The sequence below is a fragment of the Paroedura picta genome, chromosome 2 (assembly GCF_049243985.1).
Source record: "Paroedura picta isolate Pp20150507F chromosome 2, Ppicta_v3.0, whole genome shotgun sequence".
Lineage (NCBI taxonomy): Eukaryota > Metazoa > Chordata > Lepidosauria > Squamata > Gekkonidae > Paroedura > Paroedura picta.
The window spans coordinates 92,261,916-92,282,858 of record NC_135370.1 but is presented as its reverse complement, the minus strand read 5'-3'; the positions used below and the strand labels follow the sequence as shown (position 1 = coordinate 92,282,858).

General features: G+C 44.8%; 2 protein-coding genes across 4 annotated transcripts in view; one reads left to right on the top strand and one right to left on the bottom strand.

Annotated features, from left to right (window-relative positions):
* The window catches only part of PIK3C2A (phosphatidylinositol-4-phosphate 3-kinase catalytic subunit type 2 alpha), a 101,838-nt gene extending 98,854 nt beyond the window's left edge, over positions 1–2,984 (bottom strand). The window contains exon 1 of the mRNA XM_077321617.1: positions 2,948–2,984. The gene's annotated coding sequence lies outside the window, so the exon portion shown is untranslated. The remainder of the gene's footprint in view (positions 1–2,947) is intronic.
* NUCB2 (nucleobindin 2) overlaps positions 1–20,943 on the top strand; it is a 56,028-nt gene that overhangs the window by 8,724 nt on the left and 26,361 nt on the right. For 2 of the 3 annotated variants that reach the window (XM_077321629.1, XM_077321631.1), the window contains exons 2-4: positions 11,559–11,702; positions 14,529–14,636; positions 17,419–17,545. In XM_077321629.1, the coding sequence (XP_077177744.1) occupies positions 11,559–11,702; positions 14,529–14,636; positions 17,419–17,545 (379 nt within the window). Of the gene's footprint in view, positions 1–3,022; positions 3,359–11,558; positions 11,703–14,528; positions 14,637–17,418; positions 17,546–20,943 lie in introns of those variants that run through there. The other variant, XM_077321630.1, reaches the window with a different exon arrangement.

Genomic DNA, 20,943 nt, shown 5'->3' with positions numbered 1-20,943 from the left:
GTCATTATTTGTACCTTATTACTTGGCTTGGTAATCAAGGAACCACTTCCATTGTTCAAAGAATTTTCCTTCTCCATATCCATTCACTAAGGTCGTCAGCCTAGCCATTTTAGCCATTTCTACCATCTTTTGAGAAAGCCAACTTTTGAGCTCCAACTTTAGGCAACCATGAATTTCATCCCAGGGGATGAGGAGGAGTCCAGTTTTTGCATTTGCAAAACATGGGGCAAAAGGGAATACATTTGGAACTGCACCTAAATTGTGAGATTCTTATGTGACATGCTTGTAATTCTGTAGAGCATTAAGGCCATCGCGCTATTTTTTGCTGGTGTAGAAATGATCTGAGTAAAAAACAGGGAGATGAGGCATGGGACTGGTTTGACCTTTGATGGAAGACTCATCAGGACCAGGTCTGACAACAATCACTGGCTGACTTGATACCATCTGGCTTGCGTGTCTCACCTTGGCCTGCCTGCTTGTTGCTCTTCAACAGCAGTCACCCTATGAAAGCCAGTGTGGTGTAACCCACAGAACTTCAAAGCAAGCTCTGGGAGATCTAGGTCCAAATCTCTATCACTCACTGTGGACCCTCACTGAGTGATTTGGGGCTGATCGCATCCTTTCAGTATAAGCCAGTTTGGTGTAGTGGTTAGGAGTGCGGACTTCTAATCTGGCATGCTGGGTTCGATTCTGCACTCCCCCACATGCAACCAGCTGGGTGACCTTGGGCTTGCCACGGCACTGATAAAACTGTTCTGACCGAGCAGCGATATCAGGGCTCTCTCAGCCTCACCCACCCCACAGGGTGTCTGTTGTGGGGAGAAGAATGGGAAGGCGACTGTAAGCTGCTTTGAGCCTCCTTCGGGTAGGGAAAAGCGGCATATAAGAACCAACTCTTCTTCTATAAACTATTATTTGTTTAATACACTTACTAGTTGCTTTTAAAGTCAAAGTGATTTATGATGTTAGTAATGCTAACTATACTACATAATATCTTGTGATGGAATGGCTGCACTTTAGATGTTGAAGAAGGCCCTGTTTTCCAGGTTCTTCTGGAAGGCAATACAATCCAAAGAAAAGAGAAAGTAGTCCGTGCAGCCTTATAATCTCAGTAGATATTCTGTTTTGCTAGGCTGTGATAAACAGATACAATTAAGAAAGAGAAACAGTTTGGAGGTGAGTCTATTCTGCCTCCTAGTGTTCTGAAAAGAACTAGCTGTGAATGGCAGCTGCTAGATTTGTTTCTTTGGGCACAAAACCATGTACTCAAGTCAACCCTTTCTAAGATATTCTCGCTTTGGATTTAACAACTGCAGTAGAACAACCTGTTCTGAAGCTAATTTGCTCCCAGCCTAAGATGTTATTAGATTCCATCCATTCCAATAGGTTATCTAATAGATAATAAAAGGAATATAATTTGCCTAAGCAGGATAATAAAGACATTGGACAGTAACATGCCAAGTCAGAGCAGATTCTTTTTTAAAATATGGGGATTTTTATAGTCTGCTTCTAAGTGTATGGAATGTTACCAGCGGCAAGACTAAAAGTTTAGCCTACCAGATAGGATTAACCTTAAGTATCTCATTAGGAATTAAATCTATGGCCAAGGCTTTACCTGCATGCCGATGAGAGATGTGACTAGAAGAATGTCAAGAGAAGCAGTTAAAATTGAATTAGATTCAATTTAGGAAAACGGAGAACTAAAATGGTTAACTTTGACAGATGATGAAATGCAAAATGGGATATTAGACTTTCATTCCTGAGTTAACAATTGACCAGAAGGCAGATTTTTTATTATTCTTAGTAGCTGAGGCTACTTACTACTTACATCATCATCACCACCACTATGCTCCCCCACAATAGAGACCTCTAGTTTTAAAACTGTGCTATTTTATATATCCTCCCATATTCATACAGAATGTATTAAAACAATGTTTACAATGTAAAACGCAAAGGAAAATTCAGATGGACAAGTTTAAAAAGAAAGACTACAATGATCATCCAGATCATTTTCCCCCTACAGTTAACATGTGGCTGATATTTATTCCAGATGGTTGTTCAGATTCTTTCCCTCCACCGTAGTACAGTATTTACTCAAAAGCAAGATTAGTTTCTCCCCCACGAAATGCCATCAGAGAGAGGTCTTACATTCACATACAAGTTATAGGTGTCCACGATAAATCTTTTTGTTGTGTGTGTAAGTAACATTCTTAAAGCAATTTTCCCCGCACCAAAATACTGATGTTTACCCCTTTTCAGGAGTAATAAATAGAATTATGAGCAATCATATGGAAGCAAGATCGATTATATCACTAGTTTTATCTCTGCATCACTGAAAGCATCGAGCAGGTAATTGCTTGGTGCTTGATTTATAACGGACAGAAAAGGCCCCGGCAGAACTAAGTGCGTTAAGTTTACCATAAGAGCATAAAATTTGATGAAACACAGACGCAAAACGACATTAGCTGACCATCCTCTTAATAATTGCGCTGCTTACAACTCTCTTCGGTATAACGTTCTGCAGATACCAGTTTTATGGGACTCTGCACCTGCTACTTGGTAATAAACACTCCTTCAGTGGAAAATGCCAGATACTGAATTTTTTTTTTAAAGTCTTGCCTGTTGCCACAGAGTCAACAGAATTCCAGTAGCACCTTAAAAGACTAAGAACATTAATTTTAATATAATCCTTCGCCAGGGTCCCCCAAGGGTGTATTCCCTGCATGAAACAGATCTGGGGAGGCCGCAGCCCCGCGTTTTCCTTCCTCGTTGCTAGTGAGCAGCCAACGAGGGGAGACGCGGTGGAGATTCGAGCCCGGCCGGCCTCCTCCCATTGGCTTTCCCTGTGCGTCACTCGCCATTCCTTCCTCACACATACGCCTACGTAAGACGTCACTCCGACTATATAGCTAGTTCCACCCCCGCCCCTCTCGCTAGCGCCACGTACCTTCAGCGACGCAACGCACCTTCCTCCCATTTTCCCAGCTTGCAAAACTGAACATGGCTGCTTTTCCGCTGCCCAATCGTGATTCTACGCGATGCCCCGAAGGAGGGCAGTCTCCGCCAATCCGTACACGCCAAGGGGTGGAACCTATCGCTATGGGAACGGGAACTAGGTTTTCCAGGAGACCTGCTTAAGGGGGTGTATCAGCAAAAAGAGAGAGAGAAGGAAGGAAGGAAAGGAAGAGGGGGGCAAAAAGAAGGAAGAGCCCGGCAATTGTGCTGCTGTTGCTGCCGGTTGGAAGGGCTACTTGTCTCCCACTGGACGCCCCTACAGAAGGGAAACGGCTCATCAGCTAAAAGCAAAGACGCTCGGGGTTATTCTGCCTGCATCTCTACAGCTATGAATCGTAGCCAGGTAAACGTAGGGCTGTCCAATGCTCATCCAGTGGGGGGTGAATTAACTGGGTATTGGGATCTTGTCGTTCCCTTCTCCTCTTTTGCTCTTCGATGCTTAGGCATGTTGAGCTAGGTGGCCAGGTGTTGGCTCAAGTTTCTTCTTTGCCCAACAGGTTATTCTGTTAGCATCTTTCAACCTTTGAGTGGTGACTGATTTGTCTGTTTTAATATAAGGGACACCCCCAAGTCTGAATCGTTGTTGTTGGTACTGAAGGACTTGTTCGCTTCTGGGACATTTCAGAAGTGTGGATGCCAAAGCAGAAGACATGGTATATTTAAATACATTGATGAGGCAGGACTATTCAAGGAGGTTACCATGTAGGATGCTCACCTTAGAATGGCAGAATGAATGCCAGTAAGTAAACTTCCTTAGGTTGCTTCCTTTTGCTAGGGAAGAAAGTCTACTAAAAGTATCAGTAGAAGCCTCATTGCTTGCCCAAAGCATGCTATTTAATTATTCTGTACACTAGGAGTAATGCCAGTGGGATAAATAAAAGGAATTTGTTCAGGTATTGCACTTCAGACTCTTTCACTGACTTTAAAACATAATGATAATCAGATTTAATACCATTTATACTTTCATGTTGGAACACAAAAATATTTGAAACAGCAGGCAGGTGCTTATTATATTATAGGTTGGGATGCTCATAATTGCAGAAGAGTGTCTGTTAATATGTTGCAGCAAAACAATAAGTGGCAAACTTCTGGCATTTTAAAGAGTAACAAAATTGTATTCCAGCATAATCCCGTTTGGGTGGTTAGAGACCATTTTTAACTCTATGATAAGGTGACCAGATTGTCCCACTTTTGGAGGGACATCTGGGGGTACCTGGCAAATTGTACTTACGTTGAAATTAAAAAATATATATTACAATACTATTTTTGTGTTCTATAAAACTTTTTGTTGCTCTATATAGACGAAATTTTAAATCAAGAACCCCCCCCCCCCCCCGGTCAATGGTGTACCACTTTACCAATGTTAAAATCTGGTCACCTTACTCTATGAGATCTTCCCTATATTGTTCAAGGTGCTAGTGTTGATCTTTAAAACCATTTGTGGCCTGGGCCCAGTGTACCTGAGCGACTGCCTAACTCCCTATGCCCAGTGCAGAGCCCTTTGCACTGTGCCTGCTAACAGGTTAGAGGCCCCTGGCCTGTGTGCTGTTTGCATGGCCTTGACCAGGGCCAGGGCTTTTTTGGTCCTGCCCCCCACCCCCGTCTGGTGGGCTGGAAATAATGCAGTTAGACAGGGCCTGTAAATTGGAGCTTTCCCGCCAGGCATTTGGTTGAGGCTGTGTGAAGGGAAGTTCTTAGCACCTCAGTCTGATGCTCCCAGTAGTAACATCCCCTGGATATGTGGTAGCTGGGGAGGTAGAATGGGTTAGGGATGACTGGCATGAGGTGGTGGGTGGGGGCTTAATGTAATTTTTATTGCTGTTTTATTATTTTGTTGTAAGTCATTGTGAGCTGGCTGTTCAAGAATGGCAGCCTAGAAATTGAATAATAAAATTGAATAAATAAATAGATAAATAAATAAAATATTCACTGTATTAGAGAATTCGCATGAAACACAAAGTGCAGGGTGAAATTTGTTTATTTTCGGGTCAGGGCAGTTGCAGGTCAGAGCAGAACATGGAAAACATAGGAATAAGTACAGTACAATACAGCAACAACATTGAATAAATTAACAGTAGCAAAAGTGGTTTCAACAATATTCCAATAACTGAAAGTAACAATATTAACCTATTAACGATGATCCCATAAGTTGCTCAGTTTGGTTTCAGTTCATGGGGAAGTCCAGTAGATGATCATAGAATCATAGAGTTGGAAGGGGCCATACAGGCCATCTAGTCCAACCCCCTGCTCAACACAGGAACAGCCCTAAGCATCCTAAAGCATCCAAGAAAAGTGTGTATCCAACCTTTGCTTGAAGACTGCCAATGAGGGGGAGTTCACCACCTTCTTAGGCAGCCTATTCCACTGCTGAACTACTCTGACTGAAAAACTTTTTCCTGATATCTAGCCTATATCGTTGTAGTTTAAACCCATTACTGCGTGTCCTCTCCTCTGCAGCCAACGGGAACAGCATCCTGCCCTCTTCCAAGTGACAACCTTTCAAATACTTAAAGAGGGCTATCATGTCCCCTCTCAACCTCCTTTTCTCCAGGCTGAACATTCCCAAGTCCCTCAACCTATCTTCATAGGGCTTGGTCCCTGGGCCTCAGATCATCCTCGTTGCTCTCCTCTGTACCCTTTCAATTTTATCTACGTCCTTGAAGTGAGGCCTCCAGAACTGCATACAGTACTCCAGGTGTGGTCTGACCAGTGCCGTATACAATGGAACTATGACATCTTGTAATTTTGATGTGATGCCCTGTTGATACAGCCCAAAATGGCATTCGCCTTTTTTTACCGCTGCATCACACTGCCTGCTCATGTTTAGTTTACAATCCACAAGTACCACAAGGTCTCGTTCACACACAGTGTTACCTAGAAGCGTATCCCCCATCCAGTAGGCATGCTTTTCATTTTCCTGACCCAGATGCAGAACTTTACACTTATCTTTTTAAAATTGCATCTTGTTCTCATTTGCCCATTTTTCCATTGTGTTCTGATCTCGTTGAACTCTGTCTCTATCTTCCGGAGTATTTGCGAGTCCTCCCAATTTGGTGTCATCTGCAAACTTGATTAGTCCCTCCACCCCCTCATCGAGATCATTAATAAATATGTTAAAAAGTATCGGGCCGAGCACCGAGCCCTAAGGTACCGCGCTACTCACCTCTCTCCAGTCTGATGAAATACCATTGACAACAACTCTTTGAGTGCGGTTCTCTAACCAATTCCCTATCCACGTAACTATCTGAAATCCAGATTGCAGTCCTTCACCTTATCCATCAGAACATCATGGGGAACCTTGTCAAAAGCTTTACTAAAATCCAAGTAAACGACATCAACTGAATTTCCACGATCCAGCAAACCTGTTACTTGGTCAAAAAAGGAAATCAGGTTGGTCTGACAGGACCTGTTGGAGACAAATCCATGCTGACTTCCTTGGATCACCAAATTGTCCTCCAGATGTTTGCAGATCACTCCCTTTAATATCTGCTCAATTATCTTCCCCACAACAGAGGTCAGACTCACTGGTCTGTAGTGTCCCGGGTCATCCTTCTCCCTTTTTTGAAGATCGGAATAACGTTTGCTCTCTTCCAGTCCTCCGGGACATCTCCAGTCCTTAAAGAGGTCCTGAAGATGATGGACAAGGGCTATGCTAGTTCTCTGGAAAGTTCTTTGAGCACTCTCGGGTGCATTTCATCCGGCCCAGGGCATTTGAACTCATCCAGTGCAGCTAAATGCCTCTCAACAACCTCTCTATCCATGTTAACCTGCCACCCAGACGCTATCCTTTGGCTACTGCCATCTCTAGATGTGCCTAAACCCTTTGACCTGTGGGAAAAAACAGATGTAAAATAGGCACTAAGCCTTTCTGCTTTCTCTGCATCTTCTGTTAGAGTTTGTCCATCTGCACCCAACAGTGGGCCTATTGCCTCCTTTACTTTACGTTTGCTCCTCACATAACTGAAAACTCTTTTCTTGTTACAATGGGCTTCCCTGGCCAATCTTAGTTCACTCTCAGCTTTGGCCTTTCTGATGATTGATCTATAGTGCCTAGTAACCTGTAGGTACTCTTCTTTAGAGCTCTGTCGTTCCCTCCATTTCCTGAACATTTCCCTTTTTTTTCTTAGTTCCTCTTGAAGTTCTCTGTTCATCCAAATAGGCTTCTTGGAGCTCCTGCAGTGTTTTCGTCTTTCTGGGATAGTAATTGATTGAGCATGCAATAGCTCTTGCTTGAGTAGCACCCACCCTTCACATGCTCCCTTCCCTTCCAGCATTCTCGTCCATGGTATGACACTCATCATGTCTCTGAGTTTATTAAAGTTTGCCCTATGAAAATCCAACATCCGCGTCTGGCTACAAGCTTCCTTGGCTCCCCATCTCAAAAGGAATTCTATGAGGACATTGTCACTTCCCCCTAGGATCCCCACCTCCTTCACCAACTCTTGCCTGTTGGTCAGTTTTAAGTCCAGTATGGCTGAACCTCTTGTGGGTTCATCTACCATTTGATAAATGAAATTGTCAGCCAGGCAGGTTAGAAAGTTGCATGACTGAGGACGCTTTGCAGAGTTTGTTTCCTAGCACACATCTGGGAAATTGAAGTCACCCATGATGACAAGGTCCTGCCGCTTGGATATTTTCTCAAGCTGCTCACAAAGTGGAGCATCCACATCCTCTCGTTGGTCAGGCGGTCGGTAGCAGACACCAACCACCACACTGTTTGTTTTTCCCTCGCTTATTTTCACCCAGATGCTTTCCACTATAGATATGCTCTCCTTCACTAGAATTTCCTGACAGGTAAGCCCTTTCCTCACATACAGTGCCACTCTTCCACCCTTCGATATATTCTGTTTTTTTCTGAACAGTTCATATCCATCCACCATTACATTCCATTCATGAGAATCATTCCACCAAGTTTCTGTGATGCTTACTAGATCATACCTTTCCATCAGCATGAGAAGCTCCAGCTCTTCCTTCTTATTGCCCATGCCTCGGGCGTTAGTATAAAGGCATCTGAATCCTTTTACTTTTGGTTCCCTATGAGCTGGCCTTCCTGGTTGGGCTGCCCCCGATCGGTCTCCTTCCTTACACTCCCTATGTTGATCGTATCCTTCCCCTTGTGGCTTCAGTTTAAAGCTCTCCTGATTTATCACAAATATAAACCATATAAACTTCTCATCTAATCTAGAAAAAAGTGAATACTACTATGCTAGTTATACAAAGATAGTCAATTCATGCAATGGATGATGTGTCACAACTGAATTAAAGATAGTTAATAGTGAAAAAATACTAAGTCCTCTTTTCTCTGAGGGTGATGTGTGTGAAATCTTTTAGTAAATTGTTATATTTATAAATCACCTGACTGGGTTTTTAAGTAATTCAAGGCTGAGTCATAGCTATAGACAAAATACATGCTAACACCACCTATGAGCAAATACTGAAGGCTTACAGGGAACTTGAGTAGTTGTGGTTTTTATAATTTAATAATCATATTAGCAAAGAAGCTGTTCAAATATCTGCTTTGTTCAATTGGAGTCAGGTGTATTTGGAAATAAAAGGAAGTAACCTTAACAATCCTTATACTTAATATGGGATTTTCAACATTGAAATGGGCTAATGCTGAGAACAGCTGGTTGGCTGATGGGTGTGTGTTGAACTCTTCCTCCATTTCTAGTAGATCCGCTGTTCTGTCAGATTAGTTAGATCTAACTTGTCAATGGGAGTTTTACATTGCACCCTGCAAACTGTGAAGACAAATGTAGTTAAAAATCTATTATACTTTTGCATTTAGATGGCTCAAGATAGAATTGTCTCCTCAGTTTGAGAGCCAGTTTGGTGTAGTGGTTAGGAGTGTGGACTTCTAATCTGGCGTGCTGGGTTCAGCTCTGCACTCCCCTGCATGCAGCCAGCTGGGTGACCTTGGGCTCACAACATGCACTGATAAAACAGTTCTGAATGAACAGTAATATCAGGGCTCTCTCAGCCTCATTCACCTCACAGGGTGTCTGTTGTGGGGAGAGGAAAGGGAAGGCGAATGTAAGCCACTTTGAGATTCCAGGTAGAGAAAAACGGCATATAAGAACCAACTTCTTGATATTCTGGGTTTAGGGGGTTAAAAAGCTCAGACACAATCCCTTTTGCCCACCCACTTACAATCCATCTAAGTTCTAAGTTCTGCTCCATCCTCTATGTGACAGTCCTTCAAGTATTTGAAAAAGAAGAATTGGTTCATATATGCCGCGTTTCTCTACCCGAAGGAGTCTCAAAATGGCTTATATTCGCCTTCCCTTCCCTCTCCCCACAACAGACACCCTGTGAGGTAGGTGAGACTGAGAGAGCTCTGATATTGCCGCTCAGCCAGAACAGCTTTATCAGTGCTGTGGCTAGGCCAAGGTCACCCAGCTGGCTGCATGTGTGTGAGTGGGGAATCAAACCCAGCTTGTCAGATTAGAAATTGGCACTCCTAACCACTACAGCATTAACAAATTCTTATACTATGTAGTGATTTGAACCCTTACATTAGCTTCTTCATAATTGCATTACAGCTGAGCAATGGATTAATAGCCTAGTTTATTTACATTGAAATGTAGGTGTGGACAATAGTTAACATTTTTATCTATTTACGTATATCCTATTTTTCCTCCCACTGAGAATGCAAAGCAGTTCTCAACATCATTCTCTTCTCCACCATTACCGCTCAAAACAACCATGACAGAGAGTTATTGACAGGGAGTTATTGGCCCAAAGTTATCCATTGATCTTCCATGGTTGAGCTGAGATTCAAATTGGATTGTCCCAGATCCTGGTTTGACATTCTAACCCTGGGGTTCTAGCATAGCATCCATAGGCACCATGGTACCTGCTATTACTTCCTTTTGATCCACCAAGCTGTTAAGAAAGTGGTCAGGGCCATTATAAGGTGGGGCTTGTTATTGATGGTCTTCATTCAAATGAGTGGACTTTCAATAAATGCAGTAGTAGCCACCGCTACAGGGGGACTGGTAAGCACCTAGGCATTTCTTAGTCACTATTATTCAATTCCAGTTCTTCAACCCACACTGGACTTTCATATTTTCCCAAAGGCTTGCTGTTTTCCCAGTAGATGGACCATGTTTTCATAGCATACATATTCTGAAGATCAATGACTTGGCTCTGAGAATAAGGCGTCTTAATGTGCTCAGCACAGTTGCCATGTTTTTCATTATCAGAGCAAGGAGGGAAGAATTTGGGTTTGGCTTTGTCTCCTGTGACAGCCATTTTGGGGTGGTCATCACCAAAACCTCAGAAAATCCCAAATGTGTTATAATTCAGATTTGAATGTTGGGAACCCCTGTTCTAACCACCATGTTGTCCTTCCTTTAAGTTTAACACAAGGCCTCATTTTGGTGACAGCTAGTATGCCAGCAAATTAGTGGGTGACCTGGAACAGTTAACCTGACATGTTATGAATCTTCTTGAGGTTGGTGGTGCTGGAAATGTCACAGCATATCAGTTGGAACAGAAAAGTTGGCTTCAAAAAGCTTGACCCTAGAACTTGTTATCTGGTGTTTACTGAATGTGTGTGCTGCCAGGACAATAGCACAAAACATAATGTTACACTAGTATGGCAAAACCTTCTTTCATTAGAAGTGTTTAAAGACATTACAACAACAAAACCCTGGGATAGGATTTAGAGAAGGCATGAGATTCTTAGTGAATAAACTACTATAAACAGTACTTTCCGGTCTGTGACTAGAAATAAACTTGACCATGAACATTATGAAATTTTTTCATTATTTTAAGAGTCACCTAAGGCAAAAAAAAAAAATCCATCCAGAAATGTGGTGGCCATAAGAATAAACAGCTTTAAAAGGGGATTAGATAAATTCGTCCTCCATGAATCTATCAGTGGCTGCTATCCATGTGACTAAGGGGATCCTCCCCATTCAGAGGCACTAGGTCTTTAAAACTCAGAGTCAGGAGGCAATATCAAGGCAAGGCCTCAGCCTTCTTGGCTATCCAGAGGAACTGGTTGGTTACTGTGTGAGACAGGATGCTGGGACTAGGTAGACTATTGGTCTGATTGAGTAGGGCTTTTCTTGTGTTCTCCTTTAACATGTTTTTTTTCCTTTTAACCTAGCAATTGCCATGCAGTTCATCCTTTGCATGAAACTAATCTTGGCACTTAGGATAGTGGAGAGAGTCCAAGGCAAAAGATTACAAGCATGTGGTGGCTTTTCAGAAGACAGCACTGGCTAAAGCAGGATGTTCATTTCTTGAGTCATTAGTTTGAAACGTGGCCCTAACTATTACTGGTCTTCAATTGCTCTCCTCCTGTTTGATAATGCTGTTGCCTCCCTTTTCAGTGTTGTCATTTTTTCCCCATTGGAATAACCGCCAAGACTCCCCTTTTGCTTAGAAGGAATTGTCCCTGTCTTTGTTTGCATGCTGGCTCAGCTGTGTTTCTAGAATTCCATGTCCTTCTAGATGCTATGACTTTAGTCGTGCAAAATGTGAATGCCATAAATGAAAACTGTAACATTGAAAATGATGCTGTTTTCTTTCAGATAAGATGGAGAACTTTTTTAGCACAACAATGTGTTTTGCTGCTGACTTACCTTGTAATCACATTGGAAGCTGTACCCATAGACGTAGACAAGACAAAAGTGCAAGGAGAAGAACAAGTTGAAAGTGCAAAAATAGATAATCCAGTAAGTAAATTAAATATTATTCCCCCCCATGTCAGCAATTTTTTCACCGGGCCTGCAGTCATTTCATTTTATTTACTATTTTTATTATTATTGACACAGTGGGGGCAAAGAGGTATGAAAAGGGAATCAAGGGAGTAAAATCTTTAAATATTTTTTCCTGGATGACAGCATTACTTGTTTATATAGTATTTAGGTATACTGAGTCAAGAGAAAAAGAAGATTATACATTAACACTACTTAAACATTTACCTAGAATATCATCAAGGAGAAGGAATTGTCAGTTTCCTGTCCCAGTAGATAATATTTTTTAATTATTATTAACCAGTCAGTAATTTTAACTCAAATATTTAGCTCATTGTAATGGTGAAGCTTGAGTTTGATGTGCCCATGCTCTTTTTCATGATGTTGAGCCCAGATAGCTAGATACCTAGCATTACTTAGTATATGTGGAGGGGAAGATTTTGATAATTCTCAGCTGATCTCTGCCCCAAAGTCATTGCAGAGGAATAGTCTTGGGCCGGGGGCAGCTAGTCATGCACCCTGCCTTCTATACCTGATGAGTCATGATCTGTCTTCAGCAAGACCCATTATGCACGGGCGTTTTAACGCACATTCGGGGTGGAATGGCGGCGACTAAAATCACCGATAACGCACGGTGCCGGCGGCGACGGGCTGCAGATTCGACGCACGCCGCCGGAAAAGTCGCGTTAGCGGAACGCGGAAGAAACCGCAGCTTCCTTAACAACCAGGGTCCAATCAGACGTGGCGCCGAAGCCGCCACGTGCATAATCGGGGAGTTCCGGGTTCAGCCTCCAGAGTCACAATCGAAGCGGCTGCTGGAACGCAGCGGAGGGCACCAAAGGGAACGGGGACAGAAAGGCGGCCGGAGATCACAAAGGGGAGGGGAAGCAGGGGAGCCCTGGAGGCAACGGGCTGGGGCGCTGAGCTCCAGCGGGGGAGAGGGGCAGCATGTCCTTTGAGGGACGGCACAGAGGCCACCCAAGAACCCACTAATCCCCGAACCCCCCCACAACCACAAACGACACCAGAGACGAGGGTGCGGGTGAAACATACAAACTTTATAAAATAGTTAAAAAACAGTATAAAAGTGCAGATAAAAAACAGTGAAAGTACAGTGCAAACCGGGGGACGATAAAACAGGACACGCGAGGGGGGAAACAGTGCGAAAGGGGACGACCTAGGGGACGGACGGACCGGGGCAGCAAACAAGGGGAGGGGCGAACTGGGAGGCAACTAAGGGGACACCCGAACCCCCCCAAAGTCCAGCTTCAGGGCAGCGGGAGGTCGCCGGCGGCAGCTCACGTGGGCGGCGAGGAGGGTCCGGCAGCAGAGCAGTCCGTTGAAGCATCCCCTGCAAGTAGGGAAGAAAGGCACCCGGTGAGAGCGGTACCGGTACCAGAGGTCCCTACAGGGCCATGACGGCAAGGGAGCGCAGAACGGCCAGGCATGTGGCCCGGGTCCGCACAGTCGCCCGTTGCCGTCATACACACCCTCCTGCTGGCGTAGCATCCAAAGGGGAGCCCCAGCCTCCGCCCACATCAGGTCGAGGACGTCTGCGTGGGGCGGAGGTGGTCCTGGGGACCCGGCAGCGATGGCTCTCAGAGCCGCAAAGAAGGCTGCCCTCAGCCGCTCGAATTTCTCCCGGCACTGGCGGGGTGTGCGGGAGTACCCGGCGGCCTCGAGATACTCCGAGGCCGCTCGGAACAGGTCGTAACAGTTGACCAGCTGCGGCGTGGTCATGAGGCGGCGTGACGCGCCCATCGCCAGGCACACCTCCCGTATAATCTCCCCCGCCGTGGCAACCCCAACACCAAACTGGTGGGCGACGTCTCGATATGTGTCCCCTGTCGCCAAGTACCATAGAGCGATAGCGACCCGTTTCTCCACGGGGATGGGCATCCTCATGTTGGTGGCTTGTCTCTCCAGCCGCCCCTGTAGGGCTGTCACGATCTCCTGGAATGTGCTCCGCGTCATGCGGAAGTTATCGATCCAGTGGTCGTCGCTCCAGCTGGCTGTCACATAGTTCTCCCATCAGTCTCGGCTCCGCCGTTCAGCCCAGCGGACCCTCGGGAACCGCATTGCGGACAGGACGTGCCACCGGCGGATGGCACCTCGCCTCCAAGACAGAGAGGCACCCCACCATGTTCCCCATCTGCGCCATGAGTGCATGGCTCGGCGCCGCCTCCGCTTCCTTCGTCGCCGCTCGCGCTGCAGGACAGTTGTGCCCGTCGCCAGCATTAGACCGTGTACGCCGCCTACTATGACAGCGATTGCTGATGCCACCTGTGCGGCCACCACCACCGGTACCCTATTATCCATTGTGTTTCTGGGGCCGCCGGCTACGGTGCTTGTTCACCCCCCCCGTCCCTGTCGGACCCGGTAGGACTGCGCCTGCGCAGCCTGCTTCCGCCCTTCCTGGCTCCGCCGCCCGACGCGGCGCCAGCTTGCCGACGCAGCGGCGCGCTAGCCTCGCTTCCTTTGGACTGCGCATCGACGTCTCGAGACCTCCCACTCCGGGTTTTGCCGCCGTCGCACCCCGTTCCGTGCATAACCGGTATGCGTCGCGTCTTCCCCCTCCGCGTTTTCCATGTGACCCGAAATCGCCGTTTCGGCGGCCGTGCATAATGGGCCCAAGTGATACATTGGTATCAGAAAGCTGGCAGAATTTGCTATTTTCACTGTTTTCATGGAAGTGTATCATCTGATTTATACTGAAATATCTCTGTGGGCAAACAAACACTCCTTGGTTTCTGTTTGTTTCTCATTTCTTTACTATACCGGCATTTATTTATTATTTTATTGAAGGATACTGGGCTTTATTATGATGCATACCTCCGGCAAGTGATAGATGTTCTGGAGACAGACAAACATTTCAGAGAGAAGCTGCAGACAGCTGATATAGAGGAAATAAAGGTACGTGCAACATCCAACCAATCTTAATAGTTGCAAGGGTTAGTACAGTATTTTTACAGTATTTTTAGGTTGTCATTGATATCGGTGGAAGAGCTAAGGACATGCTTAAACTGCTGCCATTGAAGCTTGTCATACTTAATGGTGCTTAAAAGCATGCCATTTTTTTAAACTACAGCTTTTATTGGGGGTGGGGGAGATTATACTAAAAGCCTGCAGGTTGCACTGAAAGCTATTTTTGCATAGTATTTATCCAGAAGTGTTTTCTGCAGAACAAAATATTTAAAATTAGCTTATTCTATGTTAAGTGGGTATTGCCAGCCAGAAGCTGTTATTCTGCATGTGGATCCAGGTATCTGGAAGCTGCTATCTCTGCTCAAGTACCTGACTAAGCAGGTACTACCCAAACATCACAGAGAACTGTGGGGAGGTTTCAAAATATAACAACTAAGTAAAAACCAAAGTGATGTCTGTAGTAGGCTTAGAGTAAATTTAAGCCGAAACCACAGAGAAAAGAATCTTACACATTCCCTCTTGCCCATATTCAGTTATGTTCTTCAAAAACTGTGTTTTTTATTTACAAAAGTAATAGTCAAATCTTCATACGTTCCTATAGCTCTTACGTAGACTCCTGGATGTTACCCAAAACATTTCACCCACGCATATCACAAGTCTCTTTAGAGTTCTGGTAAATGCTCTGTTTGAGTTGATTCCTTTCTCAAGGACAAATACATACCAACTTCAGCATTATGAGGACCAATAATTTCAACAGAAATGAACTGATTCAATTCCAGTTATACTTGACTTGCATGATTTTCTCTTTAGCGTGATGTACTTATTATTTCTTTTTCATTGTGAACTTTCAACAGGATTATTTCATTATTGTTCAGCCAACAGCATCATTTTAGCTTTCGTGAGGGATAGGAAGCAACTCTTGTAACACTGACCGATAAATAAGTCGCAAACGAATTCTTCTCTTGTTTATTGCACTAAAATATGTTGCTTTGATTCTGACATTGCTGTTACCTGTGGCTTTTGGTCAGTGAGAGTTGAAAGGAATTGGTATCTTGATTTATTGCCTGAAAGCACAATGGGGTTTACAGGAGAAAATGAGAGATTGATAGACTTCTTTTTTGTTGGACTCATTAGAAAGTGGCTTATTGCCCTATGTGTCCAGTCATCTTGAAACAGGTTTCACATCCAGACGCAAGGTCCCACTAACTACTTGATATACTTCTTTCAAAACAAAGTGTTCAAAAGGGTGTGGCTCATTTTGGCACACTAGGTTTTATAGGCGCCAAATAGTCATCAGCTAATGTAAACCAATCTTAGCTTTCCTACACCCCAACACAATGAAATTCCACTGGGAGGATGATGGTGAGAAAAGATAATGCTAAATGAAGGCCTCCCATTTAATATGCATTAATTTAATGAACTAGTTATGAAGTCTCCTACTAAACTGGGGCATCACAGGATCCTAGTACAAGTCCGTCCTGCTTTATGATAGCGTAATTGCTTGTGAACAGTGGGGTAAAAAGACTCATGCTGCTGCCTCTAGCCTTTCTAGAGACCAGCATGGTGGTTGAATGATTCAGAATATTAGATACATGCTTACAAAATCTTTCAGGGAAGTCAAGTGCTTCCACAGGTAAGTTAAGGGTATTCCTGGCTCTATCCTTGGGTACTAGCATGACAACATTTTTATAATGTCAGATATGTGTTGCTCAATGGCTTGTAATTCTTTAGACCAGGGGTAGTCAACCTGTGGTCCTCCAGATGTTCATGGACTACAATTCGCATGAGCCTCTGCCAGCAAACGCTGGCAGGGGCTTGTGGGAATTGTAGTCCATGAACATCTAGAGCAGTGGTCCCCAACCTTTTTATCACCGGGGACCACTCAACGACGGGGACCACTCAATGCCTTTTACTGAGGCCCGGTGGGGGGGTAGTTTACTCCTCTACTCTCAACCACTGCCCTAACGCTCTCTGATCGCTATGGTAATGTTTAAACATCCCTTCAAAATAAGATACAGACACGCCACAACAATGAACATAAGGAACATTTTTTTTCATGGAAATTTTAACTCATGACAATGACAAATCAATGGGAACCCTGAGCTTGTTTCTCTGCAACGAGATAGTCTCATCTGGGAGTGATGGGAAACAATGACACCCGAAGTGTGTTGTAAAGGGCCGGGGGGGATGAAGTAAAGGGCCGGGGGGGGGGGGGGGAGAAGGCGTCCTTCGGGGCCCACCTCCAATTAGTCGAAGGACCACATGTGATCTGCGGCCCACAGGTTGGGGATCGCTAATCTAGAGGACCACAGGTTGACTACCCCTGCTTTAGACGATACTGCTATGTCACCTTCTCCCTGGTTTTGTAGTTGTTCACACTTCTGTTAGCAGATGAATAAACCCTGCGGGTTTATATCTCTCTGTGTATAGTAGAAATAAGCTGTTCCTTGAATATGCGGGAATGCAATATGATAGATTTACATGAACAGCTTTCTCATTTGCTTTAGAAGGGAGGAGTGCAGTTTGTGTATTCCATTGCTGTTATGAGTGTTGAACTGTATTTTCTTAATTGTGATTAAGGGGGAAGCCCATTCATGCAGAGGAATTGCAGCATTTGAACCCACTATTTACTTACGTTCATATTAAGAAATGGATTAATATTTTATTCCATTAGCAACACATCATTTGTGGAATACAACAGCTTTGCATGGCTGTGCTAAGTTACCTTATAGGAAAGTCGTGTCTGTCTGATTATTGCTTTTGTTCACAGAGTGGCAAATTGAGTAAAGAGCTAGATTTAGTCAGCCATCATGTGAGAACAAAACTGGATGAATTGAAAAGACAAGAGGTTGCAAGATTAAGGATGCTGATTAAAGCCAAAATGGACTCATTTCAAGGTAAGAACACAAAGTAAAAATTCGTCAGAATATGTATGAAGCAACAAATGATTGTTTCCCCCTTGTTTATATCACAAGCATAAAATTAGAATGGTATGAGTGTGTCTGTGTTTTCCTTTATCAGTTTACATTGCTTGCACATCTGGGAGAACAAGACAGACTAGCTTTAAGAAAACAGATAGAATGAGTGATTGGGGATTCATCTCTTGTCTTGGCTTAAAGAAAGAAACTAGGGGAATTTTCTCATATTATTGTGGGAGTTTCAAAAATGTCTCTTATTGATAAAACGTATAGTATGCATCTTGTTCTGTTGTTAAAACAAAATATAGTTGAACTAGGGAAAAAGCCCATTTGTTAAAATGGGCAGAGTGTGGGCATAGGGCGAGGTCCTCCTATCCTCCACGTTCAGCTGCTGGAGAAAGGCACGGCTTGGAGGGGGTGGCAGCGCGGGCAACGGGGACGGGAAGCACGCATGCTCAGGAGTCCAGGCATGTGTGCTGCAGCTTGGGGGCGGGGTGCCGGTGCTGCGTCGGGGCGTTGGCGTGAGTAACCAGGCATACGCGTGAGTCTGCGCATGCCTGGTTCACTTTTCGGTCATGCTGGCCGGTGCGCAGGGCACACTGGCTGGTGGTGACGGCAGCCAGAACAGAAGAGAGGGGCAGGGAGCAGGAGGAGCAGCGGAAGGTGGGTGCGGTGGCGGGGAGCGGGGATCGGCTGTGGGAAGCGTGACTTGGGCTGGGGTTGGGAAGCACGGGGACGGGGGCTGGGGGAGAGGCAACGGGTGGTTGTCGGGGTGTCATGGCAGGTCAAGAAGGGTTCTGTGGAGGGTGGGGGGATTAGCGGGTGGCGGGTGGGTTGAGTGTGTGGTTGAGTGGCTGTTTGTGTAGCGGGAAGCGGTGGCGGGTCGGAAAGGGGTCTAGGGTGGGTGGGGAGGTTAGTGGGTGGTGGGTGGGTGCTGGAGTGTTTGTGTGTGGGGGTGTTTGTGTGGCGGGAAGCGGCGGCGGATCAGAAAGGGATCTGGGCAGGGGGGGGGTTAGCGGCCGGCCGGTGGGTGCTGGAGGGTTTGTGTGTGGGGGTGCTCATGTGGCGGGAAGTGGCGGCGGGGCGGGAAGGGGTCTGGGGAGGGTGGGGTGGTTAGCGGGCAGCGGCTGGATGCCGCAGTGTGTGTGCCGGGGGGGTGTTTTTGTAGAGGGCAGGCGACGTGGGGCGGGAAGGGGCCTGGGGTTGGAGGGGGGTAGGAAGCTGTTAGGAAGCTGGTAGCTTTGCACGCCTCCCCATTGGCCGCTTGGCCCTAGATAGGCACTCGTGAGGCGGCTCCTGATTCGCCCCTGCAAGTTTTTATCCCGGACAGAGCCCGCCCTAACTCCTCCCTAATAGCCCTTTGGGCTTTATTTTATCCGCTCCACAGGATTGATTAAAGATGTTTTAATTTCCATTTAAACAGTAACTAAAATATGCCCTTGCAAATATATCCTCCCATGTAACATTCATAACAGTGGTGTATTATATTTTAGTATAAAACTGTGTTCTGTTTTTCATATAAACTGTTATACTGGTTATGCAATTAAAGTGCATACACTTTAATCCATCTTGAAAAAATGCCCATAGTTAAATTTTTTTAGGAGGAATCTTAGAAAATCCCTAGGCATTAATTAAACAAATGTTAAAGGAATATTGACACTTATATTTGTGCAATTGTAATATTCAAAGAATAACAAATGGAAAAAAGCATCATTGGAGAAGTAGTTCCATGTCACGGCATCGTACTTTTAAAAGTGTTCATTGCGGGGGGAAAAGGAGGTGTACCTGTTTTCTTTGTCTAACTTGTACCCAGTAACATTTAGAACTGCCCTGGTTCACCCACTGAAAACATGATAAAATTGCTTTGGAGAAAATATGATATAGATCAGGGGTCTGCAATATGGTGCCTAAGTGTTTTATAAAACTAGGCATGGCCAGGTGGAGCTTTGGGCCAGCAAGACTTCTGATAGGGTGTTGAAGATTTGATTAGCCTTACAGATATTTTAAAACATTGCTTTGGCAGCAGCTGCCACCACTGCACAGGGATTTTCACTGTGTGGTAGATAAGTTGGGGTAGCCATTTTGGGGTTGGCTCCACCTCCTGCAATAGTAATTTTGTGACTGTGCCCACCACACTGTACGACTTGGAAAGGTGCCTGAAGGTTCAAAAAGGTTGTGGACTCTGATGTAGCTATAATGTTATTAATTAATTAATTAATTTACTTGAATGCATAAGCCACCCTTGATGGTGTACAATATTGTGGAAAATACACTGTATTAATAGTAATAAAACATATAAATAATTTTAAATTACTAAAAGCTGACATCAAATGCCTACAGAGTTTTTGCCCATGAGATGTTCTGCTCTTCCAGTCATGCTGGCCTCAACCAAATACCTGGTGGAAAAGCTCTATCTTGCAGGCCCTGCAGAACTGTGTTAGCTCCATCATGGTCCTGATATTTTTGGGAGCTTATTCCACCAGGTGAGCCAAAAATGCCCTGCTAGATCCAAGTTGTACTTTTGGGGGGTTGGGGATTTACTCCTAGCCATGGTTACATAACTGGAAGTAAGCATGCTTCCTCCCCTTTCCTTCTGGGTGAGAATTCCCTCATCTCTTCTCATACTACTAATTTTTAAGCACAAGTAAGATTAAGCAGGGGTCCCTCTTAACCCATTTTTGAAAATTGGTTTTGAACAACATGGTTAAAAGGGGGACTTCATTTGGCCTAACCACAGTTAAAGGTGTTAGTGTGATTTAGGAACTCTGTGTGTGGGGGGAGGGGATATTTGTGTCCGGTGGAAAGGGAAGGAGGTTGTGGAGGGTGCCTACCATTCCCAGAACTTGAAATGAGTTTCAGTTGCTGAAGTTTTAGAAATACATGTTATATAATGTTGGTGAAAATATCTATTATTATTATTATTATTATTATTATTATTATTATTATTATTATTATTATTATTATTATTATTAAAATTTGTTACTCACCTCCCCTCGGAGGCTCGAGGCAAGTTACAGCAGATAAAAACCCTAATAAAAGCCATACATTAAAATCACAGAAACAACAATCAACAAAGTTAAACACGATAAACTAAGATGTGGCAAAAAACACAAGCCTAAACTAACCCAACCCTAATACCTCATCCTAGGTGGGGGGAAAGAGGGTGCCAATTGGTCTTCAGTACTGCTGCTATAGGGGCGGCCAGATCATCCTTACGGCCCAGCCTCATCCAACGACTTGGCAGAAGAGCTCTGTTTTGCAGGCCCTGCGGAATGCTGAGAGCACCCACAGCTCATCCGGGAGCTCATTCCAGCAGATCGGGGCCAGGACTGAAAAGGCCCTGGCCCTGTTCGAGGCCAGGTGCGCTTCTCTAGGGC